This window comes from Humulus lupulus, chromosome 8, assembly GCF_963169125.1.
Source record: "Humulus lupulus chromosome 8, drHumLupu1.1, whole genome shotgun sequence".
Classification (NCBI taxonomy): Eukaryota; Viridiplantae; Streptophyta; class Magnoliopsida; order Rosales; family Cannabaceae; genus Humulus; species Humulus lupulus.
This window is the reverse complement of record NC_084800.1, coordinates 148007406-148025753: the sequence shown is the minus strand read 5'-3', so window position 1 is coordinate 148025753 and position 18348 is coordinate 148007406. Positions and strand designations below refer to the sequence as shown.

The window sequence follows — 18348 nt, the reverse complement described above, 5'->3', positions numbered from 1 at the left end:
AAAGAAAGAAAATTCAACGTCGGTGACTTGGTGCTACGACGAGTTTTCTTAAACACCCGCGACCCCACTACTGGAGTACTCGGACCTAATTGGGAAGGACTTTACCATATTGAAGAAGTCCTTCATTCGGGCACCTACAAACTTGCACACTTAAACGGAGATCTTGTTCCACGTTATTGGAATGGAGAACACCTGCGCAAGTATTATCAGTGAACAATCCTTTTTAGAGGACTGGCTTGTATTAAATTTTACTTTTTACAAGTTTTGCAAAGAGGGGTAGCCACGTTGTATGGCTAATCGCTCGTATATGTAAGATTCTATTTTAGAATCACTCGTAAAGACATGTTTAGTCCATTTTTAATACGTGATTATAAGGGACTGTGCGCAGCCAGTCATTCTTGCCAACCTTTGTAAATTTATATTTACAAGTATTTGTTCATTACGTGTGTTGTTTTGCTGTATTACAAGTATTACTTTTCCACCCGAGCAGAAATGTTCGAACAGGTCATGGTCAAAGCAAGTGACCAAGGACCTAAAGGCACATCGATAGTAAAGCGTACCATGAGGTATGTAAACACATGAACAAAATGAGTGAAAGCATGCTAAGGTACTTAGAGTATTTTTCAAAATTTATATTTTGTTAAATCAAGCCAAAGTACTATGCTGAGTTCGGTCATACGGACAGATGTTATAGTAGATGAAAATATTATAACATTATAAAGCAATCTTTTACACCGCAAGCATCACTGCTTGGATGTAACTGTTCAAATAAAAGGAAAAGTTTGCTGCCCATGCAGCAAATTCAAAAAAGATATTGTCTTTACATCATGACCTGTGGGTCGTGTAATTAAAGAAAGAAAAAATAATAATAAAAGCTCAAGAGGCATTAGGAGCAGGAGGGTCTTTATCAGCATTCTGATTGGTCGCATCCTCAACAACTCCTTCTTCCTCTGCGCCAGCAATGCTTGGGGAAGCAGGGATCCTTGCTCTTGCCTCCTCTTCAGCCAATTGAGTAGTGCAGCGGGCCAGCTCAGCATTTCTAACATCTTCTGAAAGATAACCAAAGTTGGAGCCCTGATTGTTTTTCCAGAAGTTGTAAAAACACCAGAGCGTCGCATTCTTGTACCTTTCCAGATCTTTGGCATTGGAAAGCGTTAGCTGCTCTACTTGGCTCTCAAGAGTAGCGATGGCCTTGTCCTTGGACTTGAGCTCCTCACCCAGTCTCTTGCATTCTCGATATTGGACTCGGCTGGACTCCTGATACTCCTCCCTCTGCTTCCTTATAGCTGCCTTCGAAGCTTCAGCCTCCGATAGCTTTGTCACCACAGCATCCCTCTGTTGGGTGACCGCCTCCAACTCCTTCGCATGCCTTGCCTCTGCAGCCTGAAGCTCCTCAGCTACTTTCGCCTGGTACCTCTCGATGGCCTTTGCCCGAGCCTGGTCAATGGTGGCTTGGGTGCGAGTGCGAGCGGCAGTTGCAGTCAGCAAAGCCTGTGGACAAAGGATAAAGTTAGAGCCCGTTGCAAATAATAAAAGACTAAGGCCAAAGAGATAAGAAGCACTTACGCTGGCCATTTCATTTAGGGCCCTGTTCAGAATTTGGTCGACCCCCATAGTCTCTGTCTCAGCCATCGCCTCCTTGCAACGGTCATACCTCACAATGTGTGCAAGGCGGTCCTTGGCTGCTCGTAAGGCGCAGTTCGAGAGTTTGGCTCCAAGAGCTTCGTCCCTCTGGGTTTGTTCTTTGGCAGCTGCAGGCGGAGGATTCGTCGGGGCAGGCAGAGTTTCCTTCTCAGCAGGGGCCGAAGGCTGAGCAGTAGTTTGCCCAGTTGGCACGTCCTTGGAAGGATCTTCTGTTCGACCCTTCTTGGCAGGAGGTCCCTGGCTTGTTTCGCCATTGTGTCTCTTGGACGACTTCCGCCGGACCAGAGGAACTTCTACTTCCTCCTCAGCCTGGTATAAGTCAAAAACGTTGGGAGTGGCCATATCTGCATACAAGTAAACACATTCAAATGATAAGGTAAAGGTAGATAAAAACTCTTTATCAAACAGAAAAGAGGTCACAAAGTTAATACCCGAGCTACAACTACTGGTCGCTATATTATTGACTCTATTAGTCACACACTCACTATCTGGCACGAAGAAGTCTGGCCCTAGATTTGGAGCATATGTAAAGTTGCCCTCCCCGTCAAACAAGTGACAAGGAATTGGCAAGCTATTTAAAAGCGAAATTACTGTACCGTTTTCATCGGAGGATTCCCCCAAGTCCACAATCGGCTCTTTTGCCTTTTGTTTCCCCTTGCCTTGGGTAGCAGAGGGCCTTTGTGCAGAAGGATCGCCTGTGGGTTCCCTGATTGTAACCCCCGTTGGCCTCCTTCGTGGAGGGGACGCAAAAGGTTGCTGCTTGGGAATCCCCTCGGCAGCAGCATCGGCTACCACGGGTCCTCTTGTTTCATGGCGAGGAGCCAGGAGGCCAGATAGCCTCAAATTTTCATCAGTAACTAGGGACTTGATGTTTTTTTTCTACGTCTGTCATCCTGGCCAATACATTGGACCTCAACACCATGTCTGGTGTTGGGGTCGGACGTAACCATGGGCCTGAAAGACAAAGTATACTTTAAGAAAGATGGAGGAAATTTTGCTTATTGAAAGGTATCGACCAGTAAAAGCAGCACTTACCTCCTCTAGCGAAGGCTAGGTTGTTGCTGGTCATGTCTGGCGTAAGGAAGTACTCCTTGCTGTACTGCCCCACATTGGATATATGCGTGGTGTCACTCAGGAACGTCCGGTTGGTCTCCTGGTGACAAAGATGGAAGAAGCCCGTCCCATACTGCTGAGGGTTGGACTTGAGGTCGAAGAGATAGTTGACCTCATGTGGGGTAGGTTCTGGCCACTTTTTAAGTTTGTACAGGATATAGAGTGCGGCCAACATTCTATATCCATTTGGAGTGATTTGGAAGGGGGCGACATCAAAATAATTGGCCACCCTCTGATAAAAAGGATGTAGAGGGAGGCTAGCCCCCGCCTCTATGTGATACCGAGACCAAGCACTATATACACCTCCGGGGAGGTTAGCCCTTTGATCTGCAGCAGGAATTTTGAGGTTGACCCCTGTGAGAGGAAACTTCCTAAGATAGTTAGCAAGCATCCTAGGAGTCACTAGGCTGGTCGGGGAGAAATACCACTCGACATCAGGTAGATTCTGATGGCGAGGACGGGCTCTAGTTTGAATTTTAGGGTCAGGAGTAGGATTTTCTCGACCGCTGGTCGAAGGAACCCTAGCCTGTGAATCAGGCTGGGCAGGAAGGTTTGGACTATCGTCAGATTCAAGTCTTTTCTTGCCTAAGGATTTAGAGCGTGCCATTTGAGGAGGAGAAGGACGCGGTCTGGAGGAAGATCGTGAAAAAGGAATCTCGTGAATTCGGTCGGCCGGTTGTTCTTTGCCTTCGAGCAGCTGGGCGAGAAGATCGTCGTCAATGGGTCGTTCACCTCCCCACAAATCTAGCATCAAAGTCTGCAACAGAAGAATGGGGAGGTGAGGATAGAGAATTTTAAAAGACTTTTTAGAATAACACTGGTCGAGTATAAAAGTCAAGCTATTATACAGCAACATTCTAACAAAAAGCTAAATTTTTCCACACGAATAGTTTGAGAAACGGATCAAAGGGTGAAAGCAAAAAGTTTATCATAAAAGCCTTTTCAACTCCCCTTAGGGCGGGAAAAACCTATTTTTCAACTGGCCTAAAAATCGAATTCTTACTTCGGTTTTATGTCCTAAAAAAGTATGATCCCAACTATCAAACTAACTCGTAACTCTTTTCACCCACAAGACATTCTACTGACAAGCATCTCAAACCAGATGAAGATAAACTCAAACAGTCAACATAGCATTACGGAAAATTGAAGCATAAGGATTCAAAAACTTACCAGAAAGATGGTCGTGAAGATTGATAGGAGTTTTCGGAGATCAAGGTACTCTCTGGCCGAGTCTTGAAAGCGCAGAAGAACGGTCTCCAGGAGAAGATGGAAGCTCTGGTTTTAGGGTTTCTGGAATGAGTAATAGCGTGCGTAAAAAGAAAAAGAAAACTTTGGAGATGTTATATAAGTTTGTTTGTGGCATTAAAAAGGTGTAATCATCAGTTTCCCTTTTTTGAAGTATGGGGAAGCGAGATAGCCGTCGAATTATTACTGGGGAACCGAAAAGTCATGATTGGACAAGAGTAGGTTACATTTTCCAAGAACACACGAAAGGTTCTGACACGTATGGCAGGGTCACCAAAGGGTCGTTTCCTCAAAAGTTTATTTATTGCTCGTAATAAATAAACTTGGGGGGCAAATGTTATCCAAAAAACTGGCATGGATGACGTGGCAAGTGATACCCAGACACATGGCTGACACCTGGAGGAACTCTGCTAGGGTATCGACCATAAAGACACATTATAAGCAGTAGGCAGCCCAGTCTTTCCTGCGACCATTCTGGTCGATGGTACCGCATGCAACATGACGTTCCAATAAAGATCTTTGTAAATCCCGAAATTGACTCACACAATCTCCTGAGTATCCGATTATTTAGGAGATTATATCTGTAACATATTCATGTAATCCCCCTTGAGCCTATAAATAGAGAAAGATAGCTCAAGGAAGGGACTTTTGGCTTGGGAATTATTTGAGACTAGAGTAATTCTATCTGAAATATTGTATTGTTCTTCAGAGGTTAGTGAAACTCATTGAACTCTAGTTCTTTGATCACTCCTTTAATTCTCACATCAATAACAATCTAAGTGGACGTAGGTTATTACCAGATCCTGGGCCGAACCACTATAAAATATCGTGTTCTTATTATTTTTGTCATTATGTTCTTTTCAACAAATTCATTCACATCAAGCATATTCTGACTCCGTGTCAGTTGACCAAAATCTGGGTCAACAAAAGCAAATTGGGTTCTCTTGTACAAGCAGATACTATTTCCCAATTGAAGAGTGTTGTGTGGAAGGAACGGCTTGAAGGTTTGTTATAATGATACTGATTTGTTTAATAAAAAATTAGGTGATTTTTTATTTATTTAATTGTGATTGTTTCCTATTGGTTATGCAATCACACTAGGCATGGCTTCTACCTTTAATGTCTATCCATTTCACTATATATTATTTATTTTTTGAAAAGAAACTATACTTGAGTTTTTGACGAAATAACACAAGGGGAGTGTGATATTAGTGTGCATACAATAACATTACAAATGTAAAATAAAACTCCACTACCATACCAAGTCTTAAAAAGAAATATCATTGAACTCTTATGCATCATATAACTGAATGGCGATGCAAAATATCTATAAACCTTCCTCAACATCTGCAAAGATTCTTCTACCGTGTTCCAGCCATATAGCTCAGTAGATAGCCATTGTTACAACAATATACATCTTTAACCTTTTGTCACCCGGAACAACATATCCCAAGAGATCGGAGCAATGTTGTGGCTTAGCTCACTGCTATTTTAAACTCTCTTTATAACTTAAACCACAGCAATATAGAAAAATTATAATGCAGAAACAAGTGATCTACTAACTCTGGCCTTTTTGCCTAAAACACATCATTTAGGACACAAAACTTAGTTGGCCTCCTTTTCGTAGCACCTCATGTAAACCGAGACACCATGAAAGCAGTAACTATACAAAAATATTACTTTTGATGGTACTGAGCTTTTCCAGATATTTTACATTAAAGAATTGGTAGAACAGTGTAATATATTTCTTAGATAAAAGCCTTATGGGAGTGGAATTGATATATCTTTTTGGATGCTTTAGTTTCTATTTACTTAAAATGACTTTTTTTTTGCTGCAATATCTTCATTTAAACAACAAGTGGAAGGTTTATCAGACCTAGACCACTAAGTTGAGTTATTGATTCGTTTGCTGTGTGCTGTCCCTAGCTGGAGTGAGAAAAATGTCCAGGTATTTAAAGGTTTCATTGCTGCAGATATCTGTCTTTTTTACCTTTGTGGATATTTTTGGCTGTGAAGATAGTATTTAATATGTTTGCTATATCTTTATATGCTTGCTATCGTAATTTTTATGTTGCTGACTATTATTTTAATATGCTTGCTGTCTATATATGTATATAAGAAACTAGTTTTATGACTCTTTTGCAGATTTAAACTTTGTTTATTGTTTTATTGCGATAAGCTTTGGAGAGATAATAGATAATGTGTGAAACTTGATGTATTGCTTGTACTCTTTTGAAACTTTTCTTGTTCTATATATTTTCTCTAGTTTTCTTTGTTATTCTTTGGATTTAGCAGATACAAATGGTGAATCCTTGTGTTGTCCTTATTGACACTTTGCAAACAATAGCTTAAAAGTTTCTTTTTCTCTTTTGGATAATTATCTATTAGCACTGGTAGATAATTTTGGGTTATGATGAATCTACACTACATATATATAATATGGCCAAATGTGTTAAGTACTTCTACATATCTAAGCTTATGCTTTCTACATATACTCATGTGAAGTGATCTCGTGTTTGTCATTTATTCTTTTAAATTTCTGTTGAGAGTTTAGCTGTGGAATAAAAGAGACATTGGTAACTATGCTCTCTCTGATATATTTTACTTGCACTAATTTTATTCCAATGGGTAACTAGTTCATATACTGTAAACTTTAGGATAGAAAAGTTCAAAAATTTCTTTACTCTGTCATTATTTTGTGCTTGACTAGTAATAGAGAAGGTGAGGCTTTTAACTATCCAGAAGCTGTAATAATAACTATTGTCCTTTCTCATTAAAAAAACTGAAAAAGGTTGAATAAAACAAAAAAAACATTTATACTCTACTGTCACAAAAACGTACAAGACTATTTCTGGATGATCAAACAGAATTAACTTAGATAATCTTTAAGTAAATGGCAAACTCATTAGAAGAGCAAACATTTCTCTCTACTAGCTGGACATGATACCTATGGGAACCAAGATATAGAAACATTTTAAAGTTAGATACTTATAGTCTAAAGAAGAAGAAACTAAAGAAAGCATTAATATTCATGCACAGAGTCATTTGTTACAGCTATACTTGAAAGATATCTTTGTGATATTACAGCTATACTTATACTAGAGAAAGTAGATTGATATTGTTTTATGCATAATTTTGTGAAATATATGAATATTGCATCTGGTCTGGGATTTCTTTTTCTTCTGTTGTTATATGAATATGCCTGTTGTTATAGCCAGTCATGGGTAATGTTTCATGAGCAATTTTTTCTTCAAATAATGCTTGTGTCATGTTGTTTATGGTATATCTTAGTTTCTTGTTAATTATTTAATTATTTAGGTTTCTTCCTCCAGTAATGGATGTGAGATTCCATCTAGTCTACTATTGGTTATCTGAAAATCTCATCTTCTCAAGCTTCAGATTTTTTTTTAATTCATTTTGGTATCTTAGTAGTGATCGCTGCAAGCATAACAGTTGTTATAGGTCCTTTCTTTCATTCTCTCTCTCTCTGACCATTTCTAAATGTTGATGTTTGTCTGTGTTGCTCTTATAGATATATTTGTTATCTTGATACATTTCACAAGCCTTGTTTTAAGTTGCGTGTTTTGTTGCTTCAGTCATTGTTTTGTATGGTAGTACATCTTGCTATACCTTACTGTTTTGTCAAGTTTTGGAGTTATTACAAATTTAATTTAAACTTTATATGCTTACAGGTGGAAACTAGCTTAAGTCTTATGTTCTTAATAATAAAAGGACTTTTTTTTTTACAATGTGCATGTATATTGAGATGATTTCTTTGGAGCAATTCTTGACAACATTTGTAGTTGAGGCCATTAGAATGGAAGAATGTATTTCACTAATTTTTGTATACATTTATTGTTTTATTTAGTGATAAAGGAATCTGAATTGAGCATAAATTATGTTGTAATATGATTTCTTAAGCGTAGACTAGTAGACTAAATATTGTAATTACATTTGAGTAATTAATACAAATCTATTTATGTTATTTTATTTGGCTTCAACTTTCACAATTGTTTTCCTAGTTTTGTGTAAGTAAAAAAAGATTATGTTTCTCTAATCTAATATAACACATGTGTTATACTAAAGTGTAGTATAACACAAATAATGTGTTATACTAAAGTGTAGTATAACACAAATAATGTGTTATACTAAAGTGTAGTTTAACAGAAAAAAAGTGTTATACTAAAGTGTAGTATAACACAAAAAAAGTGTTATATAATCGACTATAGATAACATAATTCAACACTTATCTATATATTAAAATAACACAGAAATTGTGTTATCGTTGATAGTACAATAACACATCTGTATAACACTGATAAAGTGTTATTTAAAGTACCCTGATCTATGATAACATAGTCGGTCTTAACACATCAGAAAGTGTTATCGTATGTTTTGATAACACATTTTCGGTGTTATTAAAAGCATTTTTTCTTGTAGTGTGCCAGGTGTCAGCCACGTGTTCATAAATCACTTGCCACGCCATCCGTGCCTATTTTTTGGATAACACATAGGATCCAAAAAGTAATTTGTCAAAACACTGGGTCCAAACAAGTAATGAGATAAAATACAGGGTCTAAAAAGGTATTAACCCTGTATTTTAAAACAGTGAACCAATTTTTATTAAAATTATAGACAGTGTTTACAACTTTAAAACTAAGTAAATGTGTACTGCACTAGTATGTATATATATGGAAAATTTCTCAATAGTTACCACCAATAGATGAGTGTTGACGCGGTTCTTCGCCAACAGGTAATTAAGAGAAGAAGAGAAAGGGATTAGTGCTGAAAGTAGAACCGTCACAGATATGAAATCTTAGAGAATGAACTATGTGACTCAAGACAAGTTTTTAAGTGGTTCAAAGGTTAAAATCCTTCTACTCCACTAGTCAATATTATTGATTTGGTTTACAAAGTATATGGCTCTTCAGAGACTATTTTTTCCAACCGCTATCAACTCCCAGGGTCCCCATATTTATAGGAGAAGGCACCTGGAAGTTGGTAGGGAGGTCATCACGTGACCTTACCATTGGTCATATCAACTCTGTAACATTTATGATTAATTCCTAAACCTGACACATAAGTGTGGTCTAATCAGTATGTAAGGAGATAATGGGCCGCACAGCCCAACCCAGCCGTGGGTGTCTGAATGCGCACGCTCCTGATGCGTGCCCGGGAAGTCAGGGAGATATCGGACACGTGATGTCAGATATAGGCACGTTTATCTTGCGTGTGTTGACTTTACAAAGGGTCAGAGATCCGCGAGCAGCAGCTCGCACAACGAGCTGCTTCACTGACCCAACCTTCGGCCTTAAGGACTCCTTCACCCAGTCTTGGGCAGCATTGGCGAGTTCTTGAGGATACCCCGAGCTAAGTGGGTACGAGCTGGAAAACAAAATCTCTGACCTGGGGAAGTTCTCTGACCTGCTAATCAGCCCGTGGGAAAACCAGGGCGTACATCTACCCCCCAAGCTCCTGCTCGTGGTATATGACGTCATATATAGAAGACCACAGTAGGGGCTTTTAGACTTCCCTACCACCCTTCACATTCCACTTTTTGTGCAGGCGTCTGATACGTGGAACGCCGTGGGTGGTGACGGTACGTTTTACGAGAACCGCATTTAATGGCCTAGCCTATTGCCCAACCGTCGTTTCATATTTCGAGTGGAAAGCCTCGGATCCCTCACTAAGGCCATCCAAGAGCCTTCTTCACGTGATATTTCCCTTATATAAAAAGGGGGTGGCCATCCTACGCACGGACCACCCCTTCATTCAAATATTTCCCAAATCTCTTTCCTTCTTCCTTCTCTGACTTTCAGAAGAACGAAACCCTCGGCTCTACTGCCACCATTTTCCTTGTTCTCGAAGCTTAGGCGCACGAGTTCCTCCAAAGCTTTGGAAGCTACTGCACCGACGAGGCTCCTGCCAACGCAACACTCTCGTTTACCGTCCAGCCATATACTGTAAGTTTTCTGACCCTGCTCATATTGAAAGCATGCCACTGTAGTTTAGGTGAGAATTTTTACTGTAGCCGCATGCAAGGGTTTTCTGGGTTGCGAGGGTAAGAGGGGGACAACCCCTTTTAGGCTAGGGCACGCTTGCTGTAGGAAATCTCCTTAGAGTATGGGTTTCAAGATGCTCCTCCAGAAACAATTTCTGGTTAGGATCTTTAGGAATTTTGGGTGCAAAACCAGGTAGCTTAGGGGATACGCTTCAAAAGCGGTTTTGCAACGTTCTGCCTGCTAAAACTTCCCCCAAGGGAAATTTTTACTCTGAACCCCCTGACACACGAATTCCGAGTAATCTGGGATCTGTTGGGAGCATATACGCGTGTTCATTGAACCGCGTGGCTCCACTCTCCGCGGGCTGGGCTTACCTCAGCTCGTGTTAATAATGATTGCTTCGTCCTTCTGCTTGGGTTGCCTTTTCTAAAGTGTTTTCTTTTGTTCGATAGGCGACCAGATGGCTCCAAAAAGGAATTTGCCTCAGAAGAACGTGGGAAGCTCGATCTCCCAGCAAGAGAAAGGAAAGGCGGTGATGCCCAGCTCGCCGATCCCCCACTTTGGGCCGACCGTGGAGAAACAAGTCGAGGTGGCCCCCGACACATTCTTTGAGGCGGAGAGAATCGTCTCAAAGGTGACTGACCAGGCGAGGATCAATAAACTTTTCCTCACCCACAAGATCCCACTGGGGAAGGCCTCAGTCATAGCCCGACCTGCTGCGGAGGGCGAGCGGAGCTGTACGCCGCTAGACGAATCGTTCGCGGCCTGGAGCGGTGAGCACTTCAAGGCAGGGGCCTTCCTCCCCCTGGACCAGTACTTCGCTGACCTTCTGAACTACGTGGGGTTGGCCTCTTTTCAGCTCCCCCCCAACTCCTACCGTCTGCTGGCGGGGTTGAGGTACTTGTTCAAGAAGCAGGAGTGGGAGGTCCCTACTCCTACTGATATTCTATATTTCTTTTGCCTCAAAGCCAGCCCGGATCAGCGGGGGCGAGGTGACGGGTTTTACTATTTAACCCGTTTTCCAAATACGGCGGCAGTCATCGAGCTGCCAAGCCATCAAAATGACTTCAAGGACCAGTTTTTCATGTCAACTGGGTTCCGGAACTGTGAGCACCACTACTTCAATCGTCCTCGTAAGTGAACCCTGACCCTAGCTCGCCTTTTAAGTTTTGTTTAATTTTAGCTCCCCCGTACTCCATTTTGACTCCAGCCCAATCTTCCAGCCATCTACGCGAGGACCGAAAAGTCTACGACCCTCGGGGGTCAATATGAAACACTGGCGGGCTTGCCCCCAGTGAAAAGGACTACCGCGTGCTCGTGACGGACGAGAGGATGGTGTTCTGCAAACTGATTTTTCCAAATCAGACTCTGAACCTGAAGAGGCTCCGGGGGCCGCCCCCAGCTCGTGCAAACAGACCTATCACCGTGGAGGAGGTCGCGGAAGAGGAGGACGATACAGCTGAAGTTCCACTCGTGAGGAATAGAAAGAGGACCTTGGAGGTCGCTCAGGGGATGGATGAGGAGAGGATCCAGACCGGAGAAGCCGCGGGTCCTTCCGGTCAAGGCAACCCTTATTTATTTAAGAATGTAGATAGGGCCACTGCAGACCCCCAGCTGGTTAGGTTCAATCCTAGGCAGATCGTCCATCGTCACGGGAGGGACCCGGACCTGAATACACTCCTGCTCCATTGTGTTGACCGGCTCGTGCTGGATCACCAAGAGAGCCGGCCTAGGGGTACCATAGTAGTAGATAACACCCTAGCTTTTAGGTCGATCCTTTTTTAGGAGTATGGGACCTACTTACGCACATGGCCATCACTTCAGAGGGGTGCCTATGCCCCGGGGCTTAGACAGTATGTAGAAGAGTCAAGCCCTGAGTTAGAACCGGACCTAGAATCCGCGCGAGTTTGTGAGATAATTGTCCTAGGCTCTTCCAGCTCGGGGGGTAGGGCTCCCTTAATATTCGTATACTTTTTTGCTTTTAACCTCTGCATGTTTGCTAACTTGTAATAACCATGTTTTTGTCTTTGGCAGAAGAGATGTCTCAGCCCGGGGGTAATCTGCGAGGTGTAGTCTTCGGCGGGAATCCCCCAACAGGGCCAAGGTTGAAAAGGCTCCGAGAGTCCAAGAGCGCGGCCGGGGCCTCCACCAAATCCCCGGCTAAGGAGAAGGAAAAGACCCCGCCATCCCAGGTCGAGGGGGCGATCCTTCCTGTTCCCGGAGCAGGCCACATGCCCCCACCACCCCAGTGATCTCCACCATCCACCCAGGACGTGGTACTGGAGGTCGGGGCTCCCATGCTCCCGGACGTACGCATACCGGTCGACTCCCATGATTTGGGAAAGATCCCCGAAGCATTCCGGGGGACGGTGTATGAGTCGGCGAGCTATGCCGTCGGCCGCTTCTACAAGCTCAAAGAGAAGGATCTCCGGGATATTGAAGCAACGAGCCCGGTCCGAGTCATAGAGTCTTCGCTGGACATGACTTTAACGGTAATCTTCCCTACTCTTTTAAAGCTGTAACACTTACACAATGCCTTGTTTTTCCACTTAGCCAACTTATCCTTCCTTTCTTGCAGGGCATTGCTGTCGCTCATCGAGGTATCGCCAGGACCAAGGCTCAGCTCGAGGAGATGGAGGCTGAGCGCCAGGCCGCCCTTCAGGAAGCTCAGGCGACGAAAGATGCGCTGGCGACTTCGAAGGCCGAGCTAGAGAGGAGCCGCTCAAAGAACCGAGAACTTGAAACCTCCCTTGACACTTCGCGAGCAGATCTCCAGGCAGCGAAGACCGAGGCCCAGACTGCCCTGGAGGCCGCCCTGGAAGCCGAGCGGGCCATCTCGGAGCAGTCAATGTAGGACCTGTTCTATCACTGTTGGGCCCATAACCCGGATGCTGACTTCTCTTTTATGCCACCGGAGCTCTGGGCTATCATGCTGCCGAAACTCCAAGCCCGCCTAAACACAGAGTTACCGCCCTCGGAGACTAGGGAAGCCTCTGGTGCGGCGGAGCAGGGCGAGACCGCGACCTCCAAAGGACCAGCTGATGGGGCTTAGGGCACTCCTCCTTATGCATTTGTGATTATTTTTATTTTGTCTTTGTAACCTTTTAATGAGGTGTTTTCACCTCGAGATGATTTACTTGGTCACCTTAACTTATATATATTATTATTTTTTTATATAAGTTTAGTTCATGCTAACCGTTATTTATATCCCGAGCTCTTTAAGAAAGAGCCACGACCAATAAATTTAAGTTAACTTCCCAATTTTTATGACCCGGTTAAAACCAGGAACTTATTTTGAAAACTTAGTTCGTGTTAACTTTTATCCATATCCCGAGCTCTTTAAGAAGAACCACGATCAATAAATTTAAGTTAACTTCTAAGTTTTATGACCCGGTTAAAACCAGGAACTTATTTTGAAAACTTAGTTCGTGTTAACTTTTATCCATATCCCGAGCTCTTTAAGAAGAACCACGATCAATAAATTTAAGTTAACTTCTAAGTTTTATGACCCGGTTAAAACCAGGAACTTATTTTGAAAACTTAGTTCGTGTTAACTTTTATCCATATCCCGAGCTCTTTAAGAAGAATCACGATCAATAAATTTAAGTTAACTTCTAAGTTTAATGACCCGGTTAAAACCAGGAACTTATTTTGAAAACTTAGTTCGTGTTAACTTTTATCCATATCCCGAGCTCTTTAAGAAGAACCACGATCAATAAATTTAAGTTAACTTCTAAGTTTTATGACCCGGTTAAAACCAGGAACTTATTTTGAAAACTTAGTTCGTGTTAACTTTTATCCATATCCCGAGCTCTTTAAGAAGAACCACGATCAATAAATTTAAGTTAACTTCTAAGTTTTATGTCCCGGTTAAAACCAGGATAGGACTTAGTTCGCGTTAACCCTTATCCATAGATAAGAATCAACATCTAATTCGTTAAGGAGACCTAGTCGTATCCAGGTACCATATGCCCCCCAAGTAACTGGGAAAGGGTCTTTCGTGGTTACTTTTAAAATCACACTTGCGAATAAAAATAAACATTCGATTCTTATTTATACATAGAAAGTGGCCCTCCAGGCCTTACAAGTGGATCATTGATAGTATTTCTTTAAGTGGATGGCATTCCAAGTCCGCGGGATCGCCCCTCCATCAAGTCGAGCTAACTTATAAGTTCCCTCCTTGATGACTTCGATGACCTGGTATGGTCCTTCCCAGTTTGGTCCCAAAACCCCATCTTTGGGATCTTTTCCGGCCAGGAAAACTCTCCTTAGGACCAAATCGCCAACGCTGAAGGCGCATTTTTTGACCTTGGTGTTGAAGTAGCAAGTGATCTTCTGCTGATAATGGGCGAGTTGGAGTTGCGAATCCTCCTGCCTTTCATCAACTAGGTCTAGGGAATGGCATAGGAGTTCGTGGTTCCGGTCTTGGTCGTAGGATTGGACTCTATGCGACAGAACTTTAACCTCCACGGGGAGGACTGCTTCACTCCCAAATGCTAGGGAGAAAGGAGAGTGACCCGTGGGAGTTCGATGCGAGGTCCGGTACGCCCACAGGACCTGGGGGAGCTGGTCTGGCCAGACCCCTTTTGCCTCGTCTAGCCTCTTCTTGAGGCTTGTCTTCAGAGTTTTGTTCACAGCCTCGACCTGGCTGTTCGCCTGGGGATAGGCCACGGACGAGAAACTTTTCACAATTCCGTGCCTTTCACAAAATTCGGTGAATAGATTGCTGTCAAATTGGGTGCCGTTGTCGGAGACGATCTTCTTAGGAAGGCCAAATCGACAGATGATGCTTTTCACCACAAAGTCGAGTACTTTCTTCGATGTTATTGTCGCCAATGGCTCTGCTTCGGCCCACTTGGTGAAGTAGTCAATGGCTACCACGGCGTAACGGACCCCGCCCTTCCCGGTGGGCAGGGCGCCCACTACATCTATTCCCCAAACGACAAATGGCCAAGGAGCCGAGATCATTTTTAGCTCGACCGGAGGAGCTCGGGCAACCACAGCGAATCGCTGACACTTGTCGCACCTTTTCACGTACGAGATTGAGTCTTTGGACAGAGTCGGCAATAATAACCTTTCCTGAGAACCTTTAAGGCTAGGCTTTGCCCCCCAGTGTGGTCTCCGCAGAATCCCTCGTGGACTTCCTGCAGAATGGCCTTCGCTTCACTTGGAAGAACGCACCGGAGGAGAGGTAGGGAGTGCCCACGTCGATACAACACTCCTTCGACTAGCGTATATCTAGGAGCTTGATAAAGGATTCGTCGTGCGCCGTTACGCTCTTCGGGTAACCTGCCTCCGATGAGATATTCAAGAATGGGAGTCATCCAGGTCGGCCTAATATCAATCATCTCGATCTCTGCCCGATCTCCCTCTATACTTGGCTTTTCCAAAAAGTCTATTGGCACCAACCCCAGGGTTTCTGCCTCTCCTGAGGTGGCGAGTTTGGCGAGAGCATCTGCGTTGGCGTTCTGCTCCCGAGGTATCTGTTCGATCGACCCTCGCCTGAATGTGGCCAGCTCGTCTTTTACTTTTGCCAAATAGGCAGCCATTTTGGGTCCTCGCGCCTGATACTCTCCCAGAACCTGGTTCACCACGAGCTGGGAGTCACTGAAGCACTGGACGGAGCTCGCTTTTAGCTCACTAGCTATCCTCAGCCCAGCCAATAAAGCCTCGTACTCTGCCTCGTTGTTAGACGCCTCGAACCCGAACCTTAGAGCCGAGTGGAATCTATGTCTCTCGGGGGATATCAGGATGATTCCGGCCCCGGAGCCGTTCTCGTTAGATGAACCATCAACGAAGATCTTCCACGACGAATGTGGGGGAGCGACCTGAGGCAAGCCTTCTGATGGATTCTCCTGGAATCCCGTGCACTCCGCCACGAAGTCGGCCAAGGCCTGACTTTTTATGGAAGTTCGTGGAGTATAGAAAATCTCGAACTGACTGAGTTCGATCGCCCACTTTAGCAAACGTCCCGATGCTTCAGGCTTTTGCAACACCTGCCTTAGAGGCTGATCGGTCATGACGTGCACCGAGTGGGACTGGAAATATGGTCTGAGCTTTCGCGAGGCTGTGATCAGGCAAAACGCCAATTTTTCCATCAGTGGGTATCGCGACTCTGCTCCGAGGAGTCTCTTGCTGATGTAGTAGACTGGCTTTTGAACTTGGTCCTCTTCTCGCACTAGCACGGCGCTTGCTGCATCCTTAGTGACGGCCATGTATAGGAAAAGAGGTTCTCCTGCCCTGGGCTTTGACAGCACGGGCGGCTCAGCCAGATGCGCCTTCAAGTCGAGGAATGCACTTTCGCATTCTAATATCCACTCAAACTTCTTGTTTCCTTGGAGCAGGTTGTAGAAGGGCAAACATTTGTCGGTTGATTTGGAAATGAACCAGTTGAGTGCTGCCACCCTTCCTGTGAGGCCTTGGACGTCTTTCCGCGACCTGGAGGAAGGAAGCTCGAGCAGTGACCTGATTTTGTCGGGGTTTGCCTCGATTCCTCGGGTATTGACTATGAACCCCAGGAATTTCCCTGATGCGACACCGAACGTGCATTTCTGAGGATTGAGCCTCATGCCGTACTCTCGTAGTATTTTAAAACATTCTTCCAGGTCGGGAACATGGTTGTCGGCAGTCTTTGATTTGACAAGCATGTCATCAACATACACCTCCATGTTCTTTCCGATCTGGTCCGCGAACATTCTGTTTACTAGCCTCTGATAGGTAGCTCCGACATTCTTCAGACCAAACGGCATGACCTTATAGCAATAGACATTCGTTTGGGTCATGAAGCTGGTATGCTCCTGGTCCGTCGGGTTCATCGCGATCTGATTGTAGCCTGAGTACGCGTCCATGAAGGACATGAGCTCGTGCCCCGCCGTGGCATCCACCAGCTGATCAATCCTTGGCAATGGAAAGCAATCCTTGGGGCAGGCTTTATTCAGGTCGAAGAAGTCAATACAGGTCCGCCACTTCCCGTTGGGCTTTGGAACCAGCACGGGATTAGCGACCCAAATTGGAAATTTGGCTTCGCGGATAAAGCCACACTTTTTGAGCCGGGCCACTTCTTCTTCAAGGGCTTCGGCTCGGGTCGTTCCTAAACGCCTCTGCTTCTGGGATTTGGCAGGAACACTTTTATCCAGGTGGAGTGTGTGCATGATGACACTCGGACTAATCCCCACCATGTCCTCGTGGGACCAGGCGAATACGTCCAAGCTATTCTTCAGAAATGCAATCAGCTCCGCCTTTCTCTTGTCGCAGAGGTTCTTCCCAAGCTTAACCGTCCGTGACGGATTTTGTTCGTCAATTTTCACCTCCTCGAGCTCCTCAATAGCCTGGAGCTCGGATCTGTCCTCGCCTACTCGGGGGTCAATGTCCTCGCTCAACGTGATCTTTTCTTCTTCGGTCTTCTGAGGTTTTTCAATCTCAGGAGCCGCCAAGGGTCCTTGAGATTCCTCCTTGCCCTGAATGGCCATTGCCAGCTACCCGGGTTTAGACTTTCCCTTCGTGGAAATGCTGTAGCATTCCCTGGCAGCGAGCTGATCGCCCTTGATGGTACAGATTCCTGTTGAAGTAGGGAACTTCATTGCGAGGTGTCGAACGGAAGTGATGGCTTCGAAAGCTATGAGCGCAGGTCGTCCCAAAATGGCGTTGTAGACAGCGGAGCAGTCAATGACCACGAACTCAAGTAGCTTGGAGACTGTCCGAGACTCTTCTCCTAGGGTGATCACCAGCTCGATCGTCCCTATCGCTGCTGATCCTTCTCCCGAAAAGCCATATAGCATCATCGAGGTTGCCTTTAGCTCGGCGATAGTCAGACCCATCTTTTCTAAGGTCGATCGGAATAGGAGGTTCACCGAGCTCCCATTGTCCACCAACACTCTCCTTACTTTCCGGTTGGCGAGCTGGACTGCTACGACCAAGGGATCGTCATGAGGGAATTGGACATGGCCTGCGTCTTCCTCCATGAAAGTTATCGGCTGTTTCTCTAACCGTTGCTGTTTGGACTGACGTTGTTCCGGGACGAACTCCGCTCCGTTATGAGCCTTTAACTCATTCACATACCTCTTCTGTGCGCCTCTGCTCGTGCCAGCCATATGCGGCCCTCCAGAGATGGTGGATATCTCTCCCTCAATCACGGGAGGAGGGATGTCCTGATCTACCCGAGGCCCGGGCTGATTGGCTGGGACTTCTGCAGTTGGTCGACCCGCTGGGACCCTGTTTCGTGAATATTGCGCCAAGGGGCCTGCTCGGATGAGAGTCTCGATTTCATCTTTTAGATGTTTGCAATTGACGGTATTGTGGCCGATGTCGTTATGGAAACGGCAGAACTTCGAAGTATCTCTCTTTC

The 18348-nt window shown here is 44.5% G+C and overlaps 1 protein-coding gene across 1 annotated transcript in view; it reads left to right on the top strand.

Annotated features, from left to right (window-relative positions):
- The first annotated feature begins 561 nt into the window (after nucleotides 1–561).
- LOC133796143 (protein NRT1/ PTR FAMILY 2.7-like) overlaps nucleotides 562–18348 on the top strand; it is a 38537-nt gene continuing 20750 nt past the window's right edge. The window contains exon 1 of the mRNA XM_062233625.1: nucleotides 562–566. Coding sequence (XP_062089609.1) covers nucleotides 562–566 — 5 coding nt within the window. The remainder of the gene's footprint in view (nucleotides 567–18348) is intronic.